Source organism: Rosa chinensis, chromosome 2 (genome assembly GCF_002994745.2).
Source record: "Rosa chinensis cultivar Old Blush chromosome 2, RchiOBHm-V2, whole genome shotgun sequence".
In the NCBI taxonomy this organism is placed as follows: Eukaryota; Viridiplantae; Streptophyta; class Magnoliopsida; order Rosales; family Rosaceae; genus Rosa; species Rosa chinensis.
In genome coordinates this window covers 4,109,164-4,135,146 of record NC_037089.1, presented here as the reverse complement: position 1 = coordinate 4,135,146, position 25,983 = coordinate 4,109,164, and the positions used below count along the sequence as shown (strand labels likewise).

Sequence of the window (25,983 nt, the reverse complement as noted above, 5' to 3'; positions counted from 1 at the left end):
CATGTTGATTCATTGTTTAAGTTGTGTCTATGCTTAGGGGTCCACTGCCAGCCAAGAACATTTTAGGCCGATCTATCTTTTTACTGGCCCCTGAAAAGGAGTGGCGCCACAGTTCTTGCGACCGGTTGTGCTGTTGACAAGCAGGAGAGGTTCCAGCGTCACAACCAAAGGAAGGTGCATCACTGAATTGAAACTTCATGAAAAGGAATAGAGATTGCGCTTCACCCGTTCTTTCTTCGAAATTTGTGTAATATGTCTCTCAGGGGCTATTTTTTTCGAAGGCCGTAACTATTGCTGTACATTGCAAATCTGACCCTCAAATTGAGCAACTTATTTTACACCTCAAAATTTGCTCTTTACCGTGTCTTGCTTTAGCTTTAATTCTTTTCCCAAGTTACTGTGCTTTGGATAGGAAATGGATATTGAAAGAAAAACTAATAACTATTCAATTCCAACTAGTGTAATACCCTCTATGCAGAGGTATGCAACGTCGTATTACAAGATCAAAGTGAAAACTATTCCATGCCAAGGCGCACAATACAACTCACTATCACAAAACTGAACTATAACTATAATAGAATTGTGCTAGTTCCATGAAGAAAGTGCACAAACAAAGTAATTCGGGATGAACTTGCCCAAATCAGGGATGAACTTGTTTCCTTGTTTTATAGCTCGCCCAATCAGGGATCAACTTGCCAATCTATATCTTCATCTTCTTCCACAGCTTCTGTATTGTAACCCTGGGTAGACAGTTGTTCAGCTGCATTTGCCCTATCTTTCATCCATTCCAGCCATGGCAGTGCCGGTTCTTGAACTTGTGTGATAACAGGATTTTCAAAAACCTGTTGTGGCAGCTCAGGTATATAATCATCCATGATGTGATCCTCTTCCTTGATTGGAATCTCAGCGTTGTTCGCTAGTTGACGGATTGAATCTGTTGCTTCATTGTTATTTTCAACGTCAATGATCACTGCTATCTCCCAATCATAATCTCTCTTCAGCTTCACTATAGTGTTCATCTGTCCCATGGTTTTCACTGATATCAATCGGTGCTTCAACAATTTCTTCCTGCAAGTCTTCATCTTCTCAACCTCAGCAGTATACTCAGCCGTAATTAAACGTTGTGCCACCCCATTTCCAACTCCACCAACTATGCTATTATACCTCCTATTATCTAGATAATATAAGTCACTATACACAAGATGTCTTGCCTCTGCATTCAATCCTCCAGTCAACCTGCTAAGCACAACTTTCAAAGTATCTTTACTCCACCTAGCATCCATGTAAGCGAGTAGATGCCCCAAAGCCGTCCAACACTCTTCCACTTTGCACTGAACCAAAACAAAAAAAGAATTAGTATGCATTTTGAAATATTATCAATGCAAATTCTTAGGCATCTTACATCCTACTCTGTTTCTAGTTAGAAATAAGGCAATGCTTGTATGTATGATTATATGAAAATGGATACTGCCCCAAACCAATATGCATAAATTGCTCCAAGATATATATGGTATGCTCTGAATTCTCAGTTGATTCCAACAAATGAAGAATAAATTTCAGACATATGCGCTAAAAATTATGTCATGCAAACTCAATAAACAATATTCAACATTTTGCCAAAAATACGTGTTTTCACGATATTATCGATTAAAAAATCATCATGGCTAAAGGCCAAAGTGCGCATCATTTTGGCCTGAATCTCTTTTCATGTTCCAAATGTGCTGAATTAATGCTAGTGAATCATATAGTTTGTTTTTATGAAGATGAGGATCTAAGAAAGCAAACAGATATATACAGATGCATTAATGATCTACATCATAAAAAAAGAAAAGAAAAAGGAAACAGTTAGTTTTAACAAGCACCAATTAAATCCCAAAACTTTTTATGTTTAGACAGACCAAAATGATGTCAACTTCTGTTTACTAGTTGGTCCAATTGTTGGATCGGTGGTCGTAGTTCTCAAAATAGAACATGTTGAGGCATGGCAGAGTTTACGGGGATAAAAGATGGAAGCTTGACCTTTCAAAAAATAGAAAAAGAAAGAAAGATAGAAGCTTTGAGATCCAAAGATGAAAGCTTTTGGCTGAATACGTACAAAAGAACCCAAATTTGCTGCATTTCTAGTCTTAAAAAGGTTCAAACTTGAAATGCAGAGTTTATGGGGATAAAAGGTAGAAGCTTGAGATCCAAAGGTGAAAGCTTTGGGACGAGGACGTACAAAAGAACCCAAATTTGCTGATTTCAATTCTTAAAGGTCGAAACTTTCGATATTTTCCTCATCCTTTGGTAGCAATAAATTGGGTTACTAAAAGAACCACAAAGAACCCAAAAGAGCAAATGGGTTACTAAAGATTTTACATCAAACAAACAACATGCGTTTAACATAAAGAAGAGAAGAACAAGTACCTGCATTATGCACTCGTCTGAAAGATCAGTGTTTGCTTCCTCTCTGCTAGGGTAGACGGTTTTCTGATCGATTGAAACGGAGTACTTTCTATATGACTAGAAAACGCCAGTAAGACAACACGTAGAAATTAAGAAGACGATTCAGAAAAGACGACTACGAAAGAAAGTACGAACAAAATAGAGAACAGAAGAAAAGATGAGAGCTTGGACAGAGTGGGTTTTGGGTGAGCAAAATAGAGAAGTGAGCAGACAGAGAGGGTTTGTACTTTGTAGGAAGGAAGAGAGAATGAGTAGGTGCTCTGCGGGTTCACCGAAAGGACCACTCGTAGACATGACACCTGGAAGTTCCTTTCAGTTTTACTAATTTACCCCCTTGACCTTGACCCAACCGACCATTTCTTGTCTATTTTCTAAATTAGTCAACTACGAGTGACCTCTTTTTTTTTTTTCCTTCGTGCCCATTGGCATAATTCACTTTCCTGTCAATTCTTTATCTTAGACTTTATTTTAGTTTGTCGAAAATTCATCTATACATTGATACAAAAATGTTCACCTGGTCAGTTATTGACCAAGAAAATAATGCTCAACCACCCTTGGATGTAAATCCAATGGCAGAGAGAATTATTATTAAGTTTAGGTGTTTTGTTTTCCACCCTTGGATGTAAATCTAAGGGTTATTGAGTATAAATTCTTTGGTCAGCAGCTGACCAGGTGAACACTACTCTACATTGATAATGTAAATTACTTAATTTCTAAATACGTTCTCAGCTTTTGATATTTGTTATAAACATTTCACTAAAATATCATTTAATCCATCTAGTTGTATGTTTCTATTAGTACAAGTGCGCCTAAGTGCTCTGAAACTCTTTATTATCTTAGGTTCGTCAATTTGCAAATCTAAGTTTTGAGTCTAATTTACTTCCTAAAGTATGTAATAGGAACAGCAAAAGGGAAGGAGGAGAAAAGCTTAAAGTTTCAGCATTTCTCATTGATACAGAAAACATCAGCAAACTAGATTCTACAAGGGAATGGAAATGCAAAGGAATACCACGAGCGAAATGGAAATAGGAACTGGAATTCTAGACACGTGTACATATCTACAGTAACACGATGATGTCAGCACAAGATAGTGGGCTTTGTAGTTCATCAGAATGGATACTAATGTCGTTCTCAGGTTATTCATTTTCAGTATTCTGACCTGGATAAAACCCTTGGTCCATTTCTCTAGATCTCTAACATGGGGCTTAAGGGTAAGCCTTGGAAGAATAACCCTTGCCCTTGGCCTGGGATGAGGAAGGCTAAGTTATCTATATGTCGCAGAGAGGCAGGAGAAGCACCGTTGAAGTTGCACGACGAGGATCTACAGAAGTCTCTGTATATATGCACCTCTGAGATGGAAGGGGTCTACAATTCTTACAACATCCGCGCCATCAAATTGAGCGACCTGGGCGAACAATCAATTGCAGCAAGTGGCTTATGACCAGGGGTTTCACCTCCCGGCTTTCGCCGGCTGTGGAGTGTTCGGATCCCAGATTGTTTTCGCCGGCGGCAACAGGATCCAAGATAACGGTTCCCTTGAGAGGAATTGTAGCAAAGACTTGTATGTCTTCGACACTAGGGAGCGTGACTCCCCGGAACCTCAACCTGAAGTTTTCAAGATCAAGAAGAAGGAGGCTTCCTTCCGACAAGGAAAACATAGGCCCCTGCTGGTGGAGCTCAACGGAAAGCGCTACTCTCTTTCTGGTAAGCCCATCTTCGAACCCGCACCAGCCAATCCCGCCTTTGAGGTATTTGATCCCGTAAATAGCAATTGGACTCCACTGGCTGAACCTCCATTTTTAGTTCTTGACAATCCGGATTTCAAGTTTGCTCCATTCTCCTATATAGTTAGTGGAACCAAAATAATAGTCTCGAGCAGGGGAATCATAGGGGCTTCAGGGTGTAAGTCTGAGGACGAGTCCTCTGACGAGTCCTCGGAGTCTGAGGACGAGGACGAGGCACTGGAGGAGTTTCTAGACCAGGCAATGCAGGAGTCACAAGAGCAGGCAATCCAGGAACATGCTGATAATCATGTATTCTGTTTTGATGTTGCGCAGCCACACATAGGATGGAGAAAATTATCCAGCTGTTTTGTGACAAAAAATGGGACAATCATTGCTCGCACTCCCTTTCATGGCAGAGCTTTAACACTGGACCTAGATAACTTGAAGTTGGTGTTCACATATGCATTTGATGAAAATGCAATACAGCTCTTTCTTATGTTTTACTTTGAAGAGAAAGTAGTGGAACTCGGCAAATTGTCTATCGAACACTTGCCTCCTGAGTTTACAGAACCTACTGAGTACAGTTTCATTCATCTCCGGGATCACACCGTCTGTCTCATCTTGAGCAGGTTCACCCGAAGCCGGGGCAGAGAGAACGACCATTACACAGTATATGAGCCGGGGACCCAGAAGATTGTTCTAGTGCCATTTACATTTACCTGCCTGGATGACTGGTGGTGGATATTTTCGTTTCAGTTCATGTCAACTAAAGTTTTGGAGTACCAGACCAAGGAAGATTGTGACAAACACCCTGAGGTTTTAGGGTGTTTCGTCCTCTAGCTTTTCAAGTGTTACCTAGCTCTTTATGCGTTACTCTTGCTGAACCTTGATTTTGGTCCATCAACTTAGTAAGTCATATCCCTATTGCTATTCTGAGGGTAGTTGCTTTCCCATTATACTACTGTTAATGGGGCCTGATCTTAATTAGGGAAGCAATGTTTATATTTTGTTGGCAAAGTTACAAGGACTTTCAGCTGTCTTATAGGCAACCCGATTTCAGCAGAGAGAATATGGGTGATTGATATCTTCCCATGTAATCACTTCTATTGTTCTATTGTATCCATTACGGGTGACCTCTAATCATTAATGGTTTAATTAGGTTTTCTTCTGGTTTCTATAAGTTTACCAGTTCTGCAATTCTATAAGTTCATCAGTTTACCACTTCTTCTGGTTTGTTTTTCTATCTGTCTTTTATATGTGTTGTTGCAGTTCTATATTCATTTGTGGATGTTGAGTATTATTGAGTTCTCAAGTTTTGAATGTAATCTGAAGAGTGATAGGCAAGCTGTTTTCAATGTGAAAGTTTAGTTATTTGAAATTGGGGTGTACGTGTGTGTGTGATTACTGAATTCACAAAAGGGATAGGAAAGGAATTTCTAAGTTTGGCATTTCAGGTGTGAAAATGTTTATTGAGCATGAACTAGTGGAAGAATCATTAGTCATTGTCTTAATAAGACACATGCCTATTGCTATTCTGGTAAAAACCAATTTGTTTATGGATTGAAACAAATTAAATTGCTTCATGGTTTTGATTTGTTACTATCAAATCTCCTACTTATGATTTCTCAGTTTCAAGATATAGATGATGCAAGAACACTGTAGAATTTGTTCTCTAATACCATCAGGATAATTATATTTGGAAGTAGAAGGCAAAATTTCATAATACAATTGTACGCCAGGTGAGGGTTCATTGATTACTCTAGATTCCAGAAGGTAGTATAGGATACCCTTTTGATTTCATTAGCTTAATATGTCAAACTGAAAAGGTAGGACTTCCATCTCTGTGAACTGTAAGACCATTGCTGAGGAAGTGTTCTTATAGCTAAGACTGTATGTTGGCTTAGCAGTCGCTTTAAAGTTTAAGGATGGAGTTGAGAATTTAACTAAAGAGCATAGGAGATTAGTCATAATTACTTTTTATGGACTAAAAAACTTGAAAGCTTCAGACCCTCTTCGATAGTAATCTTAGAGGTTCATCTGGTGAATGATTCTCTTCGGTTTGTCTTGTTGGAAAATTTTGGTCTTCTATAGAGCTATAGTCAACTTTGTTTAGCACCATAAACCCCACCCTTTTGCAGCAAACGACATGGAGAGTGAGCTCTCTGAATTATTGCTTCTTGTTCTGGTTTAAATTGGTGATATTGAATTATAAAAATGTAGGCCAAGTGCATGATTGTGCTCTGTTTCATTGTGGCTGGTATCTGTTCTCCAGTCAATGGGTACACACAACGTGTTTGTCAGGTTTTGATTGACTTCATTGATACCTCCAATTGTGTTTAACCTGGTCAAAGAATAATATGGATATATTTTGTTGACCAATACATCAGAATGGTCTTTGTGTTCAATTTGATCTATGATTATTTACTGGAAGCCACCTTTTTTTCCATAGTGGACTATCAAATTATAGGTTCCCAATCAGGGACTGAAATGAATGAGGAAAAGCCTATGAAGGCTACTTGCCAAAAGTGTACTTTTATACCTCTCAATCTTCCTTCTTAGACCTTTAACCAGATTCCTGCTATTGGTAAGGTGGTAGCTTTCTTCTGCTGCATAAATTAATAGTAGTAATAGTAAACAAACCTATGTTCAGATTAGAAGCAGGATATTTTGAAATATTATGCAATAATAATCTCACTGGAAATTTTCTTGATTTCGCCTCTTAGCTTCTGTGGAAAGTTAACAAGCTCATTAATCTTTTTCACTTGGGCAGGAGGAACTAAAATCTGTTGAACGCCTCCAACCTGCTTCCCAATGCTGCAAAGAGTGTGTTAGTTTTTCAATTACCTTTTGAGGCACCTAGTTTTAGAGTAAAAGGAACTGGAATTGAATATCTTTCAAATTTGTTTGTTCTAGCCATGTAAGAAAAATGAGGTGATTCTCTTTATAGTTTATATAATGTTAGTTATCTTCTAGTAGATTGAATATGAATATTTTGCAGGATTGCTGATTTTGTGACTGCAAATCCAGATCCGTTAATACCAACGTAAGAATGTCACCAAATTTTTGTAAAGTTTAGTTTGCATTATGTGCATTGTGATCATTATTTTGTATTTATCTGTCAAAGCAGAAATCGAAAGAAACGACGATCCTGTTGCTTTTGGAAATGGGTCTGGTACCATCTTCTCTTTACTTTTCATTTCTTGTTTACCATTTTCAAGAGAAATGCTGCTCTACTATTAAGATAAAATTGCTTCAAACAAAGAAATTGTTAGCACTATTGAACTGAGAACAACTTCCCAGCAAATGTAAAATATGTTGTGCTAAAAGATCATGAAGCATTTGAATTCTTTCTATGGATAGAAATGTGGACTCAATCTTCATCCTTAGTCCTCAATTGTATTTCTGATAGTTATTACTTATCCATATGCTCAGTCTTGGGTCATTTGTTAAGGAAGTATGATTTTGATGATGCCTAAAACTTACTGTTATTGATGGAAGCAGCAGTAAAGCTAGAAATCATTTTGTGCTCGGTTCCTAAAATAACAAGAATAACCTTAACATTTGATTAGCAGTATCTTTGGCCTCTTCTTTTCCCTCCTCTGTAATGCAGTATCAATCAATTAGACATAATGCCTAAACTTTCTAATAAAGCATTCATGAGATTGCTTGTCTTTATGTGGCCTCACAAGTGTACATTCCTTTTTCTAGTTCTGCATTCCATGTGGGGTGTCTCCAATTTATACTAAGATAGTCAGACACAAAGCATCTTGAAGTTTCTAAACTTTTAAATGCAAAAGAGCCAGATGTTTTACCTTTGAAGTGGATTTGCAGGATTTGCAAAAGCTTGTTTGTACCTGCGTATAGCTTCTGGTCTTCTAGTGCCAGAAGCCAAGCTGTTTCTGCAATTGGATGTGCTTTATGTGGTTAAAGCCAAACCCCATGATCGCAGGATGATGTGTGACTCATCGATTGTGCAAATTAAGTAAGGCTGCATTCTTGTTCTTTGTAGTTACTCTTTCTTGTTTTAGTTATATATGCAGGGGATCTCTGAGCTTTTCCTTTGTAATGATTTCTTCTTTGTTCTTTGGTTGCATTTTGCAGAATTGATTCTTTCTGTAAATATTCTCATTCTAGCATATCATTCTGAATTTCAGTCAGAGGTTGTGAAAGATGACTCGTTGTCAAAGGTAAGTACTGGTGCACATCTTCCAGGCAAATGCTTTTGGATTTCTAAAATGTTCTGTTGGGAACCACGTGAATTCGATTGATCTGGAAATGAATGAATTTGTTCTATTCATTTGCAAGTGAAGTCTACTGTTATTTAATAAAGATATTTCCGGTTTAGTTTAGTAAATTTAGGACATGGACTCTCTTCTAGGAATTTGCATTCCAAATCCGCTCAGAATTTGTAGAGCTGAAATCTTTGGAATTTGAGGAAATCATATGGGTCGTAGCACGTTCTAGGGAAATCTTTGTTGCTTATGGATTATGCGTAACTTGGTCCAAAATACTAAATTCATATGACTTTATTCTCATTGTTTGTAGTATGTTTGGTTTTTCTTTAGTGGTCAAACTACAGTTCCTAAATTCGGTATTTTGTTTGATCTTTAGGTGAGTAATCTTGATGAAGGTATTGAACGACTTGGATCCTGCAATAAAAGTTCATACCCGACAAGTTCCAGCTTGAACAGGATGGAAGCAACGAGCAAATTATGCGTCTCTTTTCTACTATTCTGTTCGCATTTCTAAGGGGTTCATGTGAAAGTTTAGGAATAATAGTACTTGAAAAAGGAATTTCTTTAAATTTCAATAAGATGTGTTAGTTAGGAGGCAGTTGTGTAATTGCATCAACTAGAGGGATTCATATTCGATACGGTACTTATTGGTATGCTAGACCCGTTTTCAGCAATCGTGTATTGTCTTTGAACTGTCGTGAAATTCCTCATATTCCACTAGCGAGCGTCTGATTGTTCAAATCTCCTCCAGTATCTTAGAGCTGTTTATATATTTAAGGACATCTTTGCCATAGTGTCACCAATGGATGTGCTTCTACTATAGCTACAAAGATTGGAACAGCAGCTGCTTGAAGAAATAGAGCTACGTGCTATTCTGGAAAATGCAATTGAGAAAAATGCTACTAAATTCTCCAGTCCAGCATGCCTTCCTTACAAGGTATGTTCTCTAAACATTGTTTAATTTATCGTCTCTATTTCAGCATTTCCTAAATCATCAGCTCAACAAGCGAGCGAAAGTCCTAAAATTAACCTAGGGGACATTTTGTAAATTTTTGACTTTTGGATTCCTAGCGTACTAATATGTAGTTTGCGAGCAATGTGACATTGTCCACTTAATGTTTGATATAAATCATTTATTTTTTAATCTTCTGTTACATAAAACCTATGTACAGGCCTTTTCAAAAAAAAAAAAAAAACCTATGTACAGGCTCAAGAGCTCCTAAGCAATATTGCTGCTTTCGGAACTAGAACAGGAGTTGGTTGCATTGCATTTCCAACTAAGTCAAGAAAGAAATGAAAGAAGGCTGGCAGAATATCGTCTGAGGCATCCATCTCTGTCTCCTTGCCCGTCCAGCATTATGAAACTGCCAGTATAATGTCTTGTCATATATTGATCTCATATTGTATAATGGCCTGGCTGAAACAGAGTAATATTGCTCATTTGATGGATGTTGTCACTGGCATCGTTCTCTGTGCTTATTTAGATTTCATCTTCCAGAATGTCTGCTGACCACCCGAGGTGGATATCCAACTGGGGGATTAACAGCGTGCAATACAGTTGGGAAGTAAATCTGTTTTACTGGCACATGCCGTGCACGTGCAATCGTTTAGATATCTGGGAAGTCGTCCTCTGCTTGAACTTGAAGACATCAGATCTGAAGTGTGGTGATTTTCGGAGCAGTACATTTCCCACAAGTCGCCGTAGATCGGCAAACAGCGGCCCTCAAATTCAATCCGATAGTTGAAAGGAGCTCTGCGCTCTGCGTCCGAAACCGGGTAAGTGAGCTACCAATTGACGATCCATCACTTGTTTTTGGTACGTTGCATTTCAAATTAGATTGCATTTAGATTCTCAGACCCAAGAAGGGTTGAATCGCCTGCGCATGATACTATTGGGTTGTCATACCAATGAAAAGATCTAAAACAAAATATCCAAGGGTGTTTTAGCTGAACCACTATTTAAGTATTTATCAATCGTTTATTTGATTTAGAGATGTAAAGATTCTGAAAAGAAAAAATGCGTTTTAGAAACTTGTGATACAGCACATAATGATGGGTGAAGATTGTGCAAGCAAGACGCTGGCACTTATCTGAATGTAATATAGTGTTTTTTTCTCTGTTTCATTTACAGAACTTGTGGTTGATTGCCTATTACTCTATTAGTAATATATGGTAATGCGAAAAACTTGAAGATAATTTGATGACATGTAAAGGCACTTTCAATTGGTGGATTGCATTTTAACATTTGAAATAACATGTGCCATTTAAGAACAGGGAGGGAATGCATTTGGAATGTTTACAAATTTGGGAGTGCATGTTGAATAAGTTTGCGGGGTGGGGTAGCAGGATAGTGATGATAACCAATTTCTTATAGTCTGATTAGAAACCTAGATGCTGTCAACTAAGGATAGGAAAGACAACAACAAATTGAAAATCAACTCAAAATCAAGGAAACCGGAAACCAGAGGAAAGCATCCCGGTTTTCACAATTGTGTGCAAGTTTTTTATAGTTCTTAGTTTGCTACATTGTCTCATAGACATTTTATCTGTTTAGTTAGTGAGACATGAAAGCTGACGATGTTTGCTGTGCACATTTGCTTATCCCCATGCAACTGTTTTCCAGTGAGCACCAAGCAGAAGCGTCAACGGAGAAGGATCAAGGACGTACAACAGATGGTAGACATCCGACAGAATCAATTATGTGACTACTGAGTAATCCCTTTTGTAAGTACATATGTATTATATACAACTTATGCAATATTTCTTTTGCAGGAAAATGATCTTCATGGAGAAACAGATATGGGAAGCATGAAACTGCGTCACTAGTGACAGGCGATCAGCTAGTGTATCAATAGCACATTGAATTATTTATCATACTAATCACTGCGTTGAATTTACTTAAACTGTAGCCTAAGAAAGACAGCGTTTAGCATATGTACTGAAAAAGCCATTCAGCATTGTGGACTGCACAGAGATGGGTACCTGATCTCTAGAGTGCACAATTTGAGCCTAAAAAGATTTGTCCAGCTTGCCCTGTTATTTCATCTTGCATGCATTGGTGGATACAGAAACTCGCTGTACACCTTTGTGATTCATGGTGACATATTTGCATTCTTGCTGACTTGGCTTTATCGAACCAGTGTTTATAGATTTCTTAGTCATAGATTGCATTTATTTTCAGGTGGAACTCTTTTGTAGGCAACTGCCCTGTATGGAAATTATGTACGACTCATTATATGCTAGGAAGCAGTGCAAGGAAGGTAGTCCTGTTGGGACTCTAGCTTGCAGTTTAAGTAATTTTGTTGCATAGCAAGTGCAAGTGAAGTGGCATAAACCCACATTTTTAGAAATACTGTTAAAACTATAGAAACCAATAGTCAAACTTGAACACCAAGGTTCATTTGCATATGTCTTTGATTGTTGTGCTACTTTAGTTTTGTAACGTTGGCTCACCCCTTTTTTGAGTTTCAAGGAGTGGCATGTTCAAGAGTTTAAGCATTTGAAGTGGAATTACAATGAAAGAGCACATTGTGCAAGTAAAAGAGCACATATTTCCTTCCAAATTGAGGCCACCCCCTGTGGACACTTGATAGTTTGCTCTTTCGGGGGAGCATTGTACTTACAGTTCTTTTTTTTTATTTATTCTTCTTTTCTTTTCTTTTCTTTTTTTTTATCAAACTTATTTATTTATTTTTTGGGCAATTAATCACAGCTTGAAAAGTGAATCTTTTGTTTTGAAAAAGGAATGTCTTTATTTTGCTTAAATATTGGTAAAGATATATACATACATAATTAGTACTAATCAGGAAGAAAAGAAATCTACTTTAATAATCTTAATCCCAAACATACTTGCACATCTATTACTGAAGGAATGTGCAACAATGAATAGTGAACAGGTGAATGTGAACTTGCATATGTTTTGGTTTCTATTTTGTATTCTACATGCCAATGAATTTTTCTCACAACTGGGATCTTTGTTGAGTTTTTGCTCATGAACAAGCAGCCAACTCTGCAGCTCATCAATTGATAGCTCATCTATATCCTTGGATTCTTCAATAGAGTAGACTATGTAATCAAATTTCTCAGTCATGGATCGGAGAATTTCATCTACTATGGTAACATCTTGCATCTGGTCACCACGTATCCGCATATCTTATTTCCAATTGATGTACTCCTTGAAAAGTAATCTGAAACAAACTCACCAGATTTCATTTCTAAGAGTCTCAAACTCTCTACGAAATGCTTGGAGTTGTGAACGCTTGACCCTTGCAATCCCCTGGTACTTTTCTTCATTGAATCCCAAATTTGCTTAGATGTGACCTTCAACAGAATGGTCTCAATGACAGAACGATCTATTGCTTGGAATAGGTGATTCTTTACCTTGAGATCCTTCAGCTTCAGCTCTTCCATTGTCATCCTCTGTGCAGCCGTCATGACCTCTCCAACAGCGGGTTCTGTGATCCCGCTTTCAAGGGGGTTCCAATACTCCTTGGACCTCAAAAAGTTCTCCATTAGCATACTCCAATGATCATAGTGACCATTGAAGCGAGGGATGGAAGGCTGCAAATACTATTTGTCTGCTGACATACTTCCTGCTGCTGCAAGTCATAAAGCTTCAGCTTTATTTTTTTTTTCTACCTCAGGCCCAGTGGGGTCTCTGATACAAGAATGTTGAATAATTTGATTGAAACAAATTGTAAATGACACAAAGCACTATTCATTACTTCGATGATCTTATTCATTGACTGAGGCGGATATAAATGGCAATACACAAACAAACTAAAGACTAGGCAGATTCCTATTGACTAGAACAACTAATAATTATTCACTACAATTGAAATAACAAACAGTAAATAGTAAAACTACTAACTCAACAATTTTAGCACCAGTTGGCATCTGTGTCTACCCTCGCAGTCCCTTCCTATCTATCCCGGACCCTGGCTAGATGTGTGCCACATATGGGGCAGCGTCTATACCATGGTAAGTAGAATCGCGTCAACACCATGCACCAGTTTATGTGCTCAAGAACAGCTCCAGAATACAGGTTCCAAATCATATCTTCCTCTTCCTGTGGTGCAACTCCATCCAGCAGTAACTTACAGACCTCATTTTCGGAATCCAAACTTTGGAGCTTGACGTAAATTGTATGTCTTTCTTCTGTTGTTAATGTTCCTTGTTTCAATTTCTGAAGGACTTCTTCGAGGTTGGTTACTTTCCAAAGGGTATTCCAATACATAATGCTAAAGTACGGCGATGGCATTGGCTCAAGTACACCTAGAAAATTATTCAAGAACATATATCTGTATTCACCAGAGCAAGGATTTATATAGAACTCTATTCCTACTGTAGCATGTAAACGAAACAAATAATCCACAACCTAACAGGAAAAGGTACCAACTTCTTAAAAGTCAAGGATTTGTTTTGATCTATTCCTGCTGCAATAAGGACCAACCTTTTGGAGCCCCGGAATGCTTCAGAAAAAGAGATTTTGTGTGGTAATAAAAAATAAATATTGTAAAAACAACTATTTCTGACGTCAGCTTAAATAAAAATATTGGTAGGACATCTTTGACTTATATTTATATGTACAAATATTTTGATAGAGTACCTTTTTTTTTTTTTTTCCGACAAAATAGAATGCATTAACATACTTTTTTTGTTTCGCGGCATATGTTGAAAGTTAAAAAAATTAAATTCATTAACATACCTTTTACAGTCATCCAAGATCCTTCCGATGTCTGAAAAATCATCTCCATCAACATGTAATGCACTCACTAAGTTCACACAATCACTTTCAACTTCAATTTCTTTCCAATCCTGGTGAATTTGTAATCAATAACCCTGCTCTAAGGGCTTTTGCTTCCATATGAATTGCAGATTGTGCATATTGGACCGTTCTAGCAAAGGTAGCCATGCACATCCCTTCATAATTACTAACTGTTTGGCTCCAGTTTTGTTACAGCTGGTCAACAGTCTCTTTTCTGCGCGGGCGTGGCAGCACCGTTCGTGTGCGGTCATCGGGGGTGTCCCTTGACCTGACTTCTTTTAAGCGACTGTAGATGAGGAGAGCACCAACCTCGTCGTGGGGGTCTTCTGTGCCTCGTGCTGGAGGACTTTGTCTTGTGTCACCAAGTCGATACTCAACGTTGTAGGTTGAGCAAAGCGAAATCACTGGGAAGTAGAGAGAACTTGCCAGAGCATGACTTTAGCTTAGCTGGTTTGCGAGGGTGTTATCCTTGCTTGGCTGGTTCCGTAACCGCTGTGGTCGCTGTACTACCGTTGGATCCCAAGGAGACTAGGATCGAAGCACTTTGACAGAGGGTTTGGTGGCGCTGACAGTCGGCTCCTGAGAAGACTAGGACTGGAGTGTGATCACCGGTAAGAGAAAGAGAGGGGTTGCTCTGAGAGGGATTGATCTAGAGAGGCTTGGATGATCATAGAGATTCTTTGATGAATTGTGTTTTGAATTGTTACTTGTTGTAGCCTCTATATATAGGCTACCAAGCCATAGTGGTTGGCCTTAAACAAATCATGATGGAGCACTTAAACAAATCATGAACTCCTGCGTCACCTAAACCCCAAATCAGTCACATGCAAGGAACAAACAAACCCTAAATGGAAAGAAAACAAACGCGATCACAACATGCAGAACCTATTCTCCGCAACTCTCTCCCAAGAACGCAGAGCTGAGGCAAAAACGAAGAGAAAGAAAAAAGGTCGTGTCCACCGAAACAAACCATAAAAGGAAAACAAACACGATAAAGAAAAAAGGTCGTGTCCACCGAAACAAACCATAAAAGGCAAACAAACACGATCACAACACACAGCACCTATTCTCTCCCTCTCTTTCACTCTATCAACAACAAAAACGCAGAGGTCAGCCAAGAATGAAGAAAGGGAAAAAGGATCGCTTCTGTCACCTCAGCGCCTTTTATACCCAGGCTAAACAGCAAACCGCAATTAAGTAAAGAATGGAGGGCAAAACCGTAATTTCATAGTGTCGACTTGGCTCCAGCCGATATTGTTCATAAGTCGATGAACAGTTAACTGAGAATTAGAAGATTATAAATTTGTTGGACAAAAGTTAAGGGAGAATATTGGAATTTTAGCATTTTGTTTTTTGGTCCAGCATTTTAGCTTGAACTCCCAAAGCTTAAAATTTGCAATCTTCAAACATAGAGAATTACTCAAAACTTTTGAGACAAAGAGAATGCTCTCTCTACAGTTCTTCCCTCCATTACCTTCCCTCCAAAACCCTAATCCCGACCACACCCACTTCTCCATTCCCATCAAAAACCCCAATTTCACATCCCTCAATCTCCGCCCACTTTCCAAAACCCCCAATTCCAAGCTCTCAATCAAAACCCACTTCAGAAAACTCGTCTGCAGTGCGTTGAAGGACTCCGGTAAAGAAAAGAAGGTGTCTTTGGACAGTGGCGGCGGCGGAGACGGCGGAGAAGGCGGCGGCGGTGACGGTGGCGATGATGAGCAAGGGGAGAAGAAAAGTGGGCCCCTGCCGGAATGGTTGAATATAACAACTGATGATGCCAAGACGGTGTTTGCGGCAATTGCAGTATCGCTTGCGTTTCGGTCTTTCATAGCTGAGCCGAGGTTTATTCCTTCCTTGTCAATGTATCCTACTTTGGATGTTGGGGATAGAATTGTAGCTGAAAAGGTTCGATTTTTGTTTCGGTTTTTCGGTGTGTGTGGTTGTGTTTTATGGATTCTGTTTGCTAAGGTTTGGTCATTGTTTTTGGTTTTGAAATTGAAATTGTAATGGCAACATTTCCATTGATGTACATCGGACTTGTGCTTGATAAAGGACCACAATATGGATAACATTTTCGGGGGCAATGCGGGTAACTTTTGCTTGATATGGAATACTTGAGAGTTAGGTTAGATGAGAAGGATGATAAGGAATAGGATATATGAAGCTTAGCAAGAAAAGTATTTCAGGGCAGGTAATTAGACTCGGTAGACATGATCAAGGTGATAGTCGAAAGCAATATATACTGAGTCAGTAGTACTGACTGGGATTTTGTATCAGTTAATATTGTTACCAGTTAATTCAGATATGTGTGGAATTTTTGTTACGATTGCCTTGGCTGAAAAGTTACGAACTTGGGTCTGATTGAGTAGATTAGAACCTAATGTGTTTCTCATAACTATAGAGAATCAAACTCTCTGGGTGGTAGCCTTGCAGAGTTTGCTATGTTGTTCGATTGGGTGTCCACAGTATGGAAATTCCTTCCCCCTGTCCTGACTGTTCTTGAAGCTGATGCTTCTCTGAATGTTCGTTTTCATGATATTGAAATCTAGTTTTCTTGTTTTATGCATATGCCATCGCTTGTAAAACCTTTTATATGTCTGAACTTTTATTTATAGTTGAGTGGATTATATGCCCTCTGTACTTGTGATGTGCCTGTTTTGATGAGAATATGGTGAAATAGATACATAACATGTTTTATTCTTAACATTGCCAGGTTTCATATTACTTCAGAAAGCCATGTGCCAATGATATAGTTATCTTTAAAAGTCCACCGGTCCTTCAGGAAGTAGGATATACTGACCTTGACGTCTTCATTAAGCGAATAGTGGCGAAGGAAGGTGATACCGTAGAGGTGAGATTACTAAGCATTTCCTGTGTCGTGTGCTCTTGCTTTTTTCAATTTCATATTTCTATTCTACTTCTAGTCAATACACTAAACCTCAGTACTTGTTTTTCTCTCATGTAAGAAATGAGAAATCTCAACCAACTTTCTCCAGGATGTCTTCCTAATATGCCATTACTACTTGTCTAGCCCACATTCAATCATGAAACAATGGGTGCCTCTGGCCGGATAAGTTGAATGTTACTTAAAGCTCACGGAACTAACCATTGTCCCTGACTTTCTGGACTTGCAGATTTAACTCTGACATGCATCTAAAACTAATACATTTATCAGTACTCTGAATCTTTTCAATGTTCCTAAGTAGATTCTTTCTTCATTAATATCTAAATAATGGAATCTAACTGCTGAGGGATAACTGATTGCAGGTCCACAATGGGAAGCTCATAGTTAATGGGGTGGAGAGAGATGAAAAATTCATCCTTGAACCACCTTCTTATAATATGACGCCTATTGTAAGAATCACTTTAACAGTTTACCTTCTTTTTCTTCCTTTATACCCTTCTTTTCTTTACTATTATCAGGAAACTTGATAAGGTTGTAAAAGAAAGTCACAAATAGTTAACTTTGCATCTTTCCGTTTATGTTGCACAGACTGTGCCAGAGAACTCTGTTTTTGTGATGGGTGACAATAGAAATAACAGCTATGATTCACACGTATGGTAATGCATTCTAAACCAAGTTGTGAGACCCATTGGTTTATTCATGATGTTGAGTTTCCTCATGTTGATTGATCGTTTTAAGTTGTGTCTATGTTTAGGGGTCCACTGCCAGCCAAGAACATTTTAGGCCGATCTATCTTTCGGTACTGGCCCCTGAAAAGGATTGGCGCCACGGTTCTTGAGACCGGTTGTGCTGTTGACAAGCAGGAGAGCGTTCCAGCGTCTCAACCAAAGGAAGGTGGATCATTGAATTGAAACTTAATGAAAAGGAATAGAGATTGTGCATGACCCATTCTTTCTTTCGAAATTTGTGTAATATATCTCTCAGGGGCTAATTTTTTCGAAGGCCCTAACTATTGTTGTACATTGCAAATCTGACCCTCAAATTGAGCAACTTATTTTACACCTCCAAATGTGCTCTTTACTGTGTCTTGCTTTAGCTTTAATTATTTTCCCAAGTTACAGTAGTGCTTTGGATATGGAAATGGATATTGAAAGAAAAACTTACTATGACTATTCAATTCCGACTAGTATAATACCCTCTATGCAGAGGTGTGCAACGTCGTATTACAAGATAAGAGTGAAAACTATTCCATGCCAAGCAGAAGGCGCACAATATAACTCACTATCACAAACTGAACTATAACTATAATAGAATTGTGCCAGTTCCATGAAGAAAGTGCAAAACAAAGTAGAGAAATTTGCCGGGCAGTATTCATAGTAGTATCAGGTGAAACCCAGTTGCTCACTTGTACGTACATGAACTCGCTTTTAATGTGATGGCTTTGGTTTTATGAGAGTCTACATCCATGGAGCAAGATACGCGCCTCCGGTGCCTTGTTCTCACCAACTTCCCCACCACATTCCCTCGTGACCGAACCTCAAACACGAGTGTCATCGGAACTCCTCCATTGGTATCGTCGACTGCTAAGCTCGCCCCAGCCCCATATAAAGGCACCTTCACTCCTTGGAGGTTCACAGCCACATTCCGGTGGCTCTTTCTTGGTTGATAGTAGTTCTTTAACTGCATCATTTGCAACCAAAATTACATAAAATTGTACAATACACGGAAGCGAAACTACATTAAAGAATAATTGTTTGCAGGCATTCAAGCTCATTTTGATTACTCTCCTAGTTTACGAAATCCAATCACAACAACAGCATATACCCAATAATAATCGAAGCCAGAAATCTTACCTGACCAGTTGCAACAGCAATATCTGAATACATAAGGCTAATTGTGGTGGAGCTGACATGAATACCAAAAAACGTAGCAGGGTTGTACACACTCATCCTCATTGAACAATTCATCGTCAACATCTTCGTAGGCACACCAGTTATGTCCGATCCTTCCCCGAAATAAAAGTTATGAACAGCTAAGCTCTGAAAGAAAACGACCGCTCCATAAACATGAATATGAATACTAGTGCAAAAAGATACTTTGAATACTATGCCAAATGCCAAACTTAAAAGATTAATGTGACTTTAGAAACAGGGTATTATTAAGATTATAAAACTCATTTCTCAATAGAACAGTAATGGAATATTAGAAACAAAACAAGCACATTGTCCTAGACCCAATTCCCACAGGTCCCAACTCCCAAAACAATAAAAATTTGGAAGACATATTATGGTCTTCATCATCATAATCATTAATGGACGATATACCTTAACAGCAACCCGAGCTTTGTAAGGTCTACTAGCACCCCAAAGAATCAAGCAGAAAATCGAAAAGATGACAATAAACCCAAACAAAGCCATCAAAATCTGGCATCTTCTAGAAATGCCCTTCTCCTCATAGAGCCCATTGTAGTCCCCTTCTTCTTCGATCACTTTGCATTCAGGCCAACCTTTATCGTTGCTGCGTTTCCGGGAACCTTTAAAGGTACCGGAGACCCGGCTGGCGGAGGAGGCCCGCGAGTGGCGGCCGTAGGAAGGGTGAGATGGGCTTTCCGTTGGGCTGTTGAAGGCCGGCGTGGCGTGCATGGTGGAGGACTTGTCGCCATCGTTTGAATCCCTAGATGGGCTCTGGACATAGTACACTGGCCGCTTCGGCGATCGCGGCGACGACGGTGCTAAGCTCGTGACGTCGGAATCGGACTTGGCGTGCATTATAATAATGCCGAAATTGTCAGCTCAAAATGTAATTTTTTTTTTAATGGGTGGAGGCAAAATTGAGAGCCCAGTTTGAAGAATTAAGACAATGAAAGACAAAGTTTGAGTGTTTAGAGTAAACTGATCAGACCCAGATGGAAATTCTGAAGCTAAAAACAGACAATTGTATCAACGAACCTCAAAAAGTGAGAGCCTTTTGGAGATGAAACAGAATTGGGGTTCTGAAAGAGATGAAATTGTTAACAACCAGATGGAAATTTTGAGAAATTGAGGGAAATGAGACACAAAGTACGGGTCTACAGAGCAAATTGGGTATCTGAAACTGATGGGAGTGATCAGACCCAGATAGAAATTTTGGAAACACAAAGTTGAGGCCTCAGACCAAATTAGGCATCAGGGATCAGACCTAGATAGAAACTTCCAAACTAAACAGAAAATTTGAGCAAATAAAGTGTTAAGAGTGCTATGGAGCAGAAACAGAATTGGGGCTCTGAAACTGATGAGAGATCTGAAGGAATAGTCGGTGGCAAAAGTGAGAAAGGGACGTTTCCTTCGTGACGTGAATACTGGTACTACCAGTACCATTTCATTTGTTGTTCATGATATTAAGGCTTTGATTGAGTGTGTTAGTTTTACAGTCAACTGACGCCGATGAGTTGGTGGAGTGAGTCAGTGGGTTTTTGCTTACATGTAGAGACACACCGTGAGGTTCGGAAGACGAAGCTGTAGGCTCGTAGACCAAGTGTCGGCAGACGTTTTTTTTCCAGTCGTTTTGGTTGTCCAGTTACCCGCGCGTAACACGCGTTTGACGAGGTTGTGGGGGCTATGTTTAGGTGGCGGATACGGAGTCGTATTGACTACTAGTTATAGTTCAGTACGTGTCTTAGATTTACCCTCTTTTATTTGATGTTTACATAGGAAAGCAACAACATTTATAACTAAACTAACTATGATTACAATGAAAACTGGATTTCATAATATTCTGAAGGAAAAAAAATATATTCTAAAATCATGATTTGTCCCTTAAAATTATGAATTATAATGTAAAACCATATACTCACGCTCACAACATATGCACATAAACTCGACAACAATCACAAAAGGACTAAAGCTTACCTTCAACAATCATAGGCATGGATTCCATCTTCTGCAACTGCAAAACTCGATCACTGAATATGGTTTTCTGTTGCTTACCAACTTGCTTCTCAATGGACAAAACTAATGCAATTATTCGTGGTGGCAACAGGGACCAATTCATCCATATATATATATATATATATATATATATATATATATATATATACATACACACGGAGAGGATTCCATGCACCGTCGGGTCACTTGCACCAGCAGTGTGCAAGTCACGTGCGCTGTTAGTTCGTAGGCTCCGTTAGTTGGTCGTTCGTCGGTGAAGAAAAGTCAAACGAAGACCAAAGAAAGCGAAGTGCAGTAGAAATAAAATTTACCACAACCTAATAGCTGAGGCCCCCCCCCCCCCTCTAAAACCTAATTGAGAAACCCGAACCTTCAAGTTCTTCAACCCATCCTTGGAGTGGAATCGTCGAGGTCGCGATAGGGCAGAGGTCGTGGTAATCGAATTCCGGCAATCTGGTTTCGTAGTGAGTATCGGATTTTAGACAGAAGATTGGAGGTGTGACGGAGAAGAAGATTCCGATGGCGGGCGGGGAAAAATAAATTGGGCACGGCGTGCGAGAAACGAACCAAGTCTGATCGATTAAGTCCAGTAAGCGGATCATCTTCATTGCGAGAGCAGAGAGTTGGGTCATCTTCATGCCTCAAAGTGCTGCCGTCAGCTGCGCCTCACCTTGCCCGATCGGATCTCCACCTCCCTCCCTCCCGACAAGAGCAAGGGATAGGGGCTATGCCGACTGCGGATAAGTATTACATACCTTGTATCTATAGTCTTGAATTTCCTTGTAGATCTTTCAGTCTTAAATTTCTGGCTAAAAGTTTATCCTAACTTCAACTCGATCAAGAAAATGGTTACTACTGAGGAAATGTAAACGTAGAAGGTTGTTGCCAGATAATCTGGTATGTGTTAACAACTTACTGACTTGGTTTGATTGGATGCATGTATATGAGCATGTTTGATTTTGAGGATTTAGTTCATTTTGCTTGCTTCACATATAACAATTGTAGGAGATTAATCTACTGGAAGTACAATGGAGGTTTTGCTGATATGGGACCAACCATTAAGGCAAATCAACCTTATATATAGAGGCTGCAATTTCAGCATTATCAAGGGGTTAAGCAAACTGCACCTAAAGGGCATCTTCAGGTGGATTGTCAATTTCTCATTTGCGTAATTCTCTTTCTTTTTTTTCTTCCCAAGTTGCTGAATTTTCATTGATGTACTAATTTGCTTGCCTGCTTCTCTATATTTTTCGAAATATGTCCATGCAGGAATGCTGGACCACATTATTGTGAAACAAGTGTTTGAAGCTACCCTTGAAGCAGATAGCGGCTGTTTCAGTCATGGATTCACCTTATCAACTAATCCGTTTGATCCAAATGTAATGTAGCTGTGCTCAATTCTTTTGCTGGTTTTTGTTTTCTTCTCCATCAGCATGTGATCTTGTTTTAAGTTATGATTCTGAGATTGATAAATCTTTAGTCAGACTTTGTTTTTGATGTACTTAATTGTTTCTTTATATATGAACATGCCTCAATCATATTCTTATGCACGTTTATGTCCTAATATTTCATAATTGCAATGCATATTTATGTCCCAATATCTAGTAATATTAGAAATTATGTTAAATCTCCAGTTTCTTGGTCTCTATTTTTGGCAATCTCATGAAGAAATGTAACTTTACTCGTCTGGTATTGAGATTTTAATAAACGTTTTTCCTGATATGTTAGTACCATTGTTATGTTCTAATCTTCGTTTGAATAGATTCTTAGTTTCTTTTACGGGCAATGGATAAAGTGTAAAAGTTCTATTCATGCTATCTGAGAACAAATTACAAGTTAACTGTTCTTCAAGAAATATAATGCAAGCATTTCATTGCTCATTGGTTTTTCAAATGGTTACATATTCCAGGTTGATAAAAAGCAGAGGATTTATGCAGGCAAAGAAGCAAACTGCTGGAGGTTAAAAGGTGGTAGTTTGCGTATGTAACTTGATTGCTGGAAGACCCCACTCCCTGCTGAATTCGTTTTTGCTGAAGAGTCTTAGTTTAATCACTATTTGTTGAAACAATTTTATTCCTTTCAAAAATATATGCAATGTCATTGTATAATATAATAAAGTAAGCTCATGTTAAGGGTTTAAAATATTTAAGCAGACTGTTTTTAGTGTAGAAATTGCAATTCAAAATGCTCAGTATGTTGTCTTTGAAGGAGAGTTGCAGAAAACGGGATTCTGATGTTGTATTGTGTGTGAAATTGAAGTTCTCGCCATTGATAGAGCTCTTGTGAACCACTTATTTTGTTCGTTGTTCATTTAGCAATCAACGTAATCTAATGTGAAAAAAGTATGTCATGCATTATATTATGGTAATTTTCCTTTGAGATGGAAAGTAGAGCATGAAAGAAATGTGCTTTGGGTAACTTGAAAGAAACCAAAAAATGTGCTCTCTGCTCAACTTGAAGCCATATGGTAATTATACAAACAAACAAAAAACTATTGAATGCCTATAGTATTTGCACTTATCCCTTGGGATGAGAAGATATTACAGAAACGTTCACAATACAAACAACCGGATCTAAATACTTAAGACTCTACTTCACAGTCTAGACTATTCTCACAAGTCAGTACCTTTCATACTCCATCTGGTAACCGAAAATAGCCTCTTTGGTCTCCATCTGATAACCAGAAACAATCTCATTTCAACTGCATCTTTAGTTCTTTACACGCAATATGCACCTCCTCGGTGGAAGTCACCACCTGAACACTCCAGTCTCACTTATTCCCGTGATGTCTTGTTACCCAAATACTTTAGTAACTGGTAATTAAGATCAATCACTAGTAGCATAAGTAAAGAAGACCAAAACCTGCTGTAGGTTAAACCCAAAGTCTTGAGCTCAAAAGAAAGCAATTTAGAATCATTTTGTCGAACACCTTGCATAACAATTTGATACTGAATAATATAACTAAATCAACAAGTTCAAATAAGGGATAACAAAGTTTCAGTTCTCCTTTTAAAAGCCAAAAGAAATTGAAGTGAAAGTAATTAACCTTCAAAACCTGTTGAGAAACCAAGGAGAAATCGTGAGTACCCAAACCAAAATTCTAGTGTAACAATATGACCCAGTATTTGTCTATTCCAATTTTGTACTCAAAATTAACACGACAAGTTGAAATGTGGATGGCAAACAAGTCAGAGCACAAGCTAGTAAAGAACAAAAATTCTCACCAAGTCATATCTCAATTCAAATCAAACTTTCAAATAATACATTGAAATTAATAAATTATTACAAAGAAGGAACTAGCTGCCAGTCCAAATGCAACTAAAGCAATTAAGAAAACAAACAATGTTGTTTTTTCAAATTCCTAGTTATTTTCTGGGAGAAAGAAGCACCTGGTTCCAGTGCCAGCCTCTTTCATTCCAGAGCTTTCTTCTTCATCTCTTTCCGTTCTTCTGAATCAGCTCACAACTTAATCAAGTCATTAATACAAGTGAAAGGCCAAAAATTCCCTCACCTTGTCCGAGTGAACTGATCGATGTCCCCTCTATCACCGCTCCAATCGAACTCAAGCAAAATCCCGGTGTAATGGACTGAATTCAAACATAATCGCAATCGATCACCGCACTTCGGGATATATCCCAGCTTTCACCTTCCTTGAGAAGTTGCTTCTTCAAGCCTTGCTTTCCGATCTCCTTCTCCTCGCCGACCTTGAGAACCGAGCCGTCGCCGGCTTGATGCCCTGGATGCTGTCGCGGAAGACCTTACAATGTCGTTTTGCTCTTTGCTTACCCAAACCCTTGCCTCCATTTCGAAGCCCAAGCATTATTACCTGCTTGAATCTCGCAGATCTGGAATCAAAAAACATAATCGAAGAGTTACAGAGACGAAATAGAACTGGAATTTGAAAATTTTAAACCTAATTGAAAAGAGATTGGGATAGAGAAAGAGAGCGAACCAGAATTTGGATTTGTCTAAGAGAGACAGAAATGGGGAAGACCCTCTGAGACCGACTTTCTTTTTCTTTTCTCCACCACTTTGTTTAACTCAAATTGAGGGAGCGGGAGAAAACTTTATCATGGAGGGAGTTTTTAAGTTTTAGCTCAAATTTTCGCGGCCTCGAAACGAAAAGGACGACCGCCTGTAGCAAGAGTCTTTTACCGCGTGATCAAATATTCCTGGCTGCTAAAAGGACTAAGGAGAAATATTTTACCTTAAAAATATACTGAAATTGTGCCATAAATAAAACACACGCCGTAAATTCGTATCGTGAAAGCTCTAATTTCTTATAGTGTGATATGTACACATACAATGAAAAATACTAAAAAAGCTACTAGAATATTCCTATGTTACTCAAATGAGTGTATAGTCTCAAATGGCTCAAATATCGAATTTTTAAAGTTGTTTTAATGACAAAAGGTATTTTGGTAAAAGACTAGAAATCGACTGTGCATTGCTACTCAAGAATGAAGGTGTACAAGGCCAATCTTTTCACATTGTGCATATTGCTACGCAAGAAATATATGGATAAGATTGAATCCATCATTTTAAATTTTTTATTTATTTCTTATATCGCACAAAATTTCTATATGCCTACTAAAATTGTCACTTGTTCTTTAGAAATTAATGTATACATTTCAAAATCAAAATGATCGACAAAAAGGAAATTCGTCAAACCAACCGTTGGATGTGATTATCGGGATATTACAAGCACATGGTAAAATTCTTAGCCACTGTCGTCATCTTTTCGCACTTGATCCACGTGGTCAACCGAATATACATTTGTACCTTATATTTATTAATTACAATTTTCGAAAAAAAATTTAATTGAAAGCGAATGTCGGGCTAAAAAATTTTATGCAAGTGGATGGAGCTTGGCCATGTGAGAGTGTGGTCGCGAACCTCTTGAAAACCGAACTAGTGATAGACACACTATCAATGTTTCCAGAAAAATGATATTTTTGTAATTAGCTTAAATGAGGGT

At 38.5% G+C, this 25,983-nt stretch overlaps 4 protein-coding genes and 2 long non-coding RNA genes across 6 annotated transcripts; 3 read left to right on the top strand and 3 right to left on the bottom strand.

Annotated features, from left to right (window-relative positions):
- Positions 1 to 452: 452 nt before the first annotated feature.
- On the bottom strand, positions 453 to 2,624 carry LOC112185832. The gene is made up of 2 exons (XM_024324155.2): positions 2,407 to 2,624; positions 453 to 1,331 (listed from the first exon to the last, which is right to left on the bottom strand). Exons 1-2 carry the CDS (start codon positions 2,410 to 2,412, stop codon positions 681 to 683), a joined length of 657 nt encoding a protein of 218 aa, XP_024179923.1. The 5' UTR covers positions 2,413 to 2,624; the 3' UTR covers positions 453 to 680.
- A 1,019-nt stretch (positions 2,625 to 3,643) lies between these two features.
- On the top strand, positions 3,644 to 11,420 carry LOC121051158. Its single transcript, XM_040513196.1, has 10 exons — positions 3,644 to 3,656; positions 3,847 to 5,077; positions 6,940 to 7,212; positions 7,297 to 7,341; positions 8,001 to 8,151; positions 8,271 to 8,356; positions 8,781 to 9,341; positions 9,577 to 10,180; positions 11,028 to 11,080; positions 11,177 to 11,420. The coding sequence occupies exons 1-2, from the start codon at positions 3,644 to 3,646 to the stop codon at positions 5,007 to 5,009; spliced, it is 1,176 nt and encodes a 391-aa protein (XP_040369130.1). The 3' UTR covers positions 5,010 to 5,077; positions 6,940 to 7,212; positions 7,297 to 7,341; positions 8,001 to 8,151; positions 8,271 to 8,356; positions 8,781 to 9,341; positions 9,577 to 10,180; positions 11,028 to 11,080; positions 11,177 to 11,420.
- Positions 11,421 to 15,510: 4,090 nt separating this feature from the next.
- Positions 15,511 to 18,148, top strand: LOC112187291 (chloroplast processing peptidase). Its single transcript, XM_024326034.2, has 5 exons — positions 15,511 to 16,079; positions 16,888 to 17,025; positions 17,442 to 17,528; positions 17,668 to 17,735; positions 17,834 to 18,148. The coding sequence occupies exons 1-5, from the start codon at positions 15,615 to 15,617 to the stop codon at positions 17,988 to 17,990; spliced, it is 915 nt and encodes a 304-aa protein (XP_024181802.1). The 5' UTR covers positions 15,511 to 15,614; the 3' UTR covers positions 17,991 to 18,148.
- A 78-nt stretch (positions 18,149 to 18,226) lies between these two features.
- Positions 18,227 to 20,510, bottom strand: LOC112187292. The gene is made up of 3 exons (XM_024326035.2): positions 19,404 to 20,510; positions 18,933 to 19,118; positions 18,227 to 18,759 (listed from the first exon to the last, which is right to left on the bottom strand). Exons 1-3 carry the CDS (start codon positions 19,845 to 19,847, stop codon positions 18,481 to 18,483), a joined length of 909 nt encoding a protein of 302 aa, XP_024181803.1. The 5' UTR covers positions 19,848 to 20,510; the 3' UTR covers positions 18,227 to 18,480.
- An 838-nt stretch (positions 20,511 to 21,348) lies between these two features.
- On the top strand, positions 21,349 to 23,292 carry LOC112185431. The gene is made up of 4 exons (XR_002930275.2): positions 21,349 to 21,902; positions 22,011 to 22,149; positions 22,275 to 22,384; positions 22,915 to 23,292. It is a non-coding gene; the product is annotated as an uncharacterized LOC112185431 (long non-coding RNA).
- Positions 23,293 to 24,209: 917 nt separating this feature from the next.
- On the bottom strand, positions 24,210 to 25,074 carry LOC112185432. The gene is made up of 2 exons (XR_002930276.2): positions 24,958 to 25,074; positions 24,210 to 24,850 (listed from the first exon to the last, which is right to left on the bottom strand). It is a non-coding gene; the product is annotated as an uncharacterized LOC112185432 (long non-coding RNA).
- Between the last annotated feature and the right edge of the window lie 909 nt (positions 25,075 to 25,983).

Bases quoted from the DNA above. Each gene is read 5' to 3' on its own strand.
- LOC112187292 (XM_024326035.2), bottom strand. From the start codon at position 19,847: ATGCACGCCAAGTCCGATTCCGACGTCACGAGCTTAGCACCGTCGTCG. The intron at 19,119-19,403 runs GTATATCGTCCA...GTTTTCTTTCAG, and splicing joins AAGCTCGGGTTGCTGTTAAG to AGCTTAGCTGTTCATAACTT. The intron at 18,760-18,932 runs GTAAGATTTCTG...CAAATGATGCAG, and splicing joins TTGCTGTTGCAACTGGTCAG to TTAAAGAACTACTATCAACC.
- LOC112187291 (XM_024326034.2), top strand. From the start codon at position 15,615: ATGCTCTCTCTACAGTTCTTCCCTCCATTACCTTCCCTCCAAAACCCT. The intron at 17,026-17,441 runs GTGAGATTACTA...AACTGATTGCAG, and splicing joins AGGAAGGTGATACCGTAGAG to GTCCACAATGGGAAGCTCAT. The intron at 17,736-17,833 runs GTAATGCATTCT...GTCTATGTTTAG, and splicing joins AGCTATGATTCACACGTATG to GGGTCCACTGCCAGCCAAGA.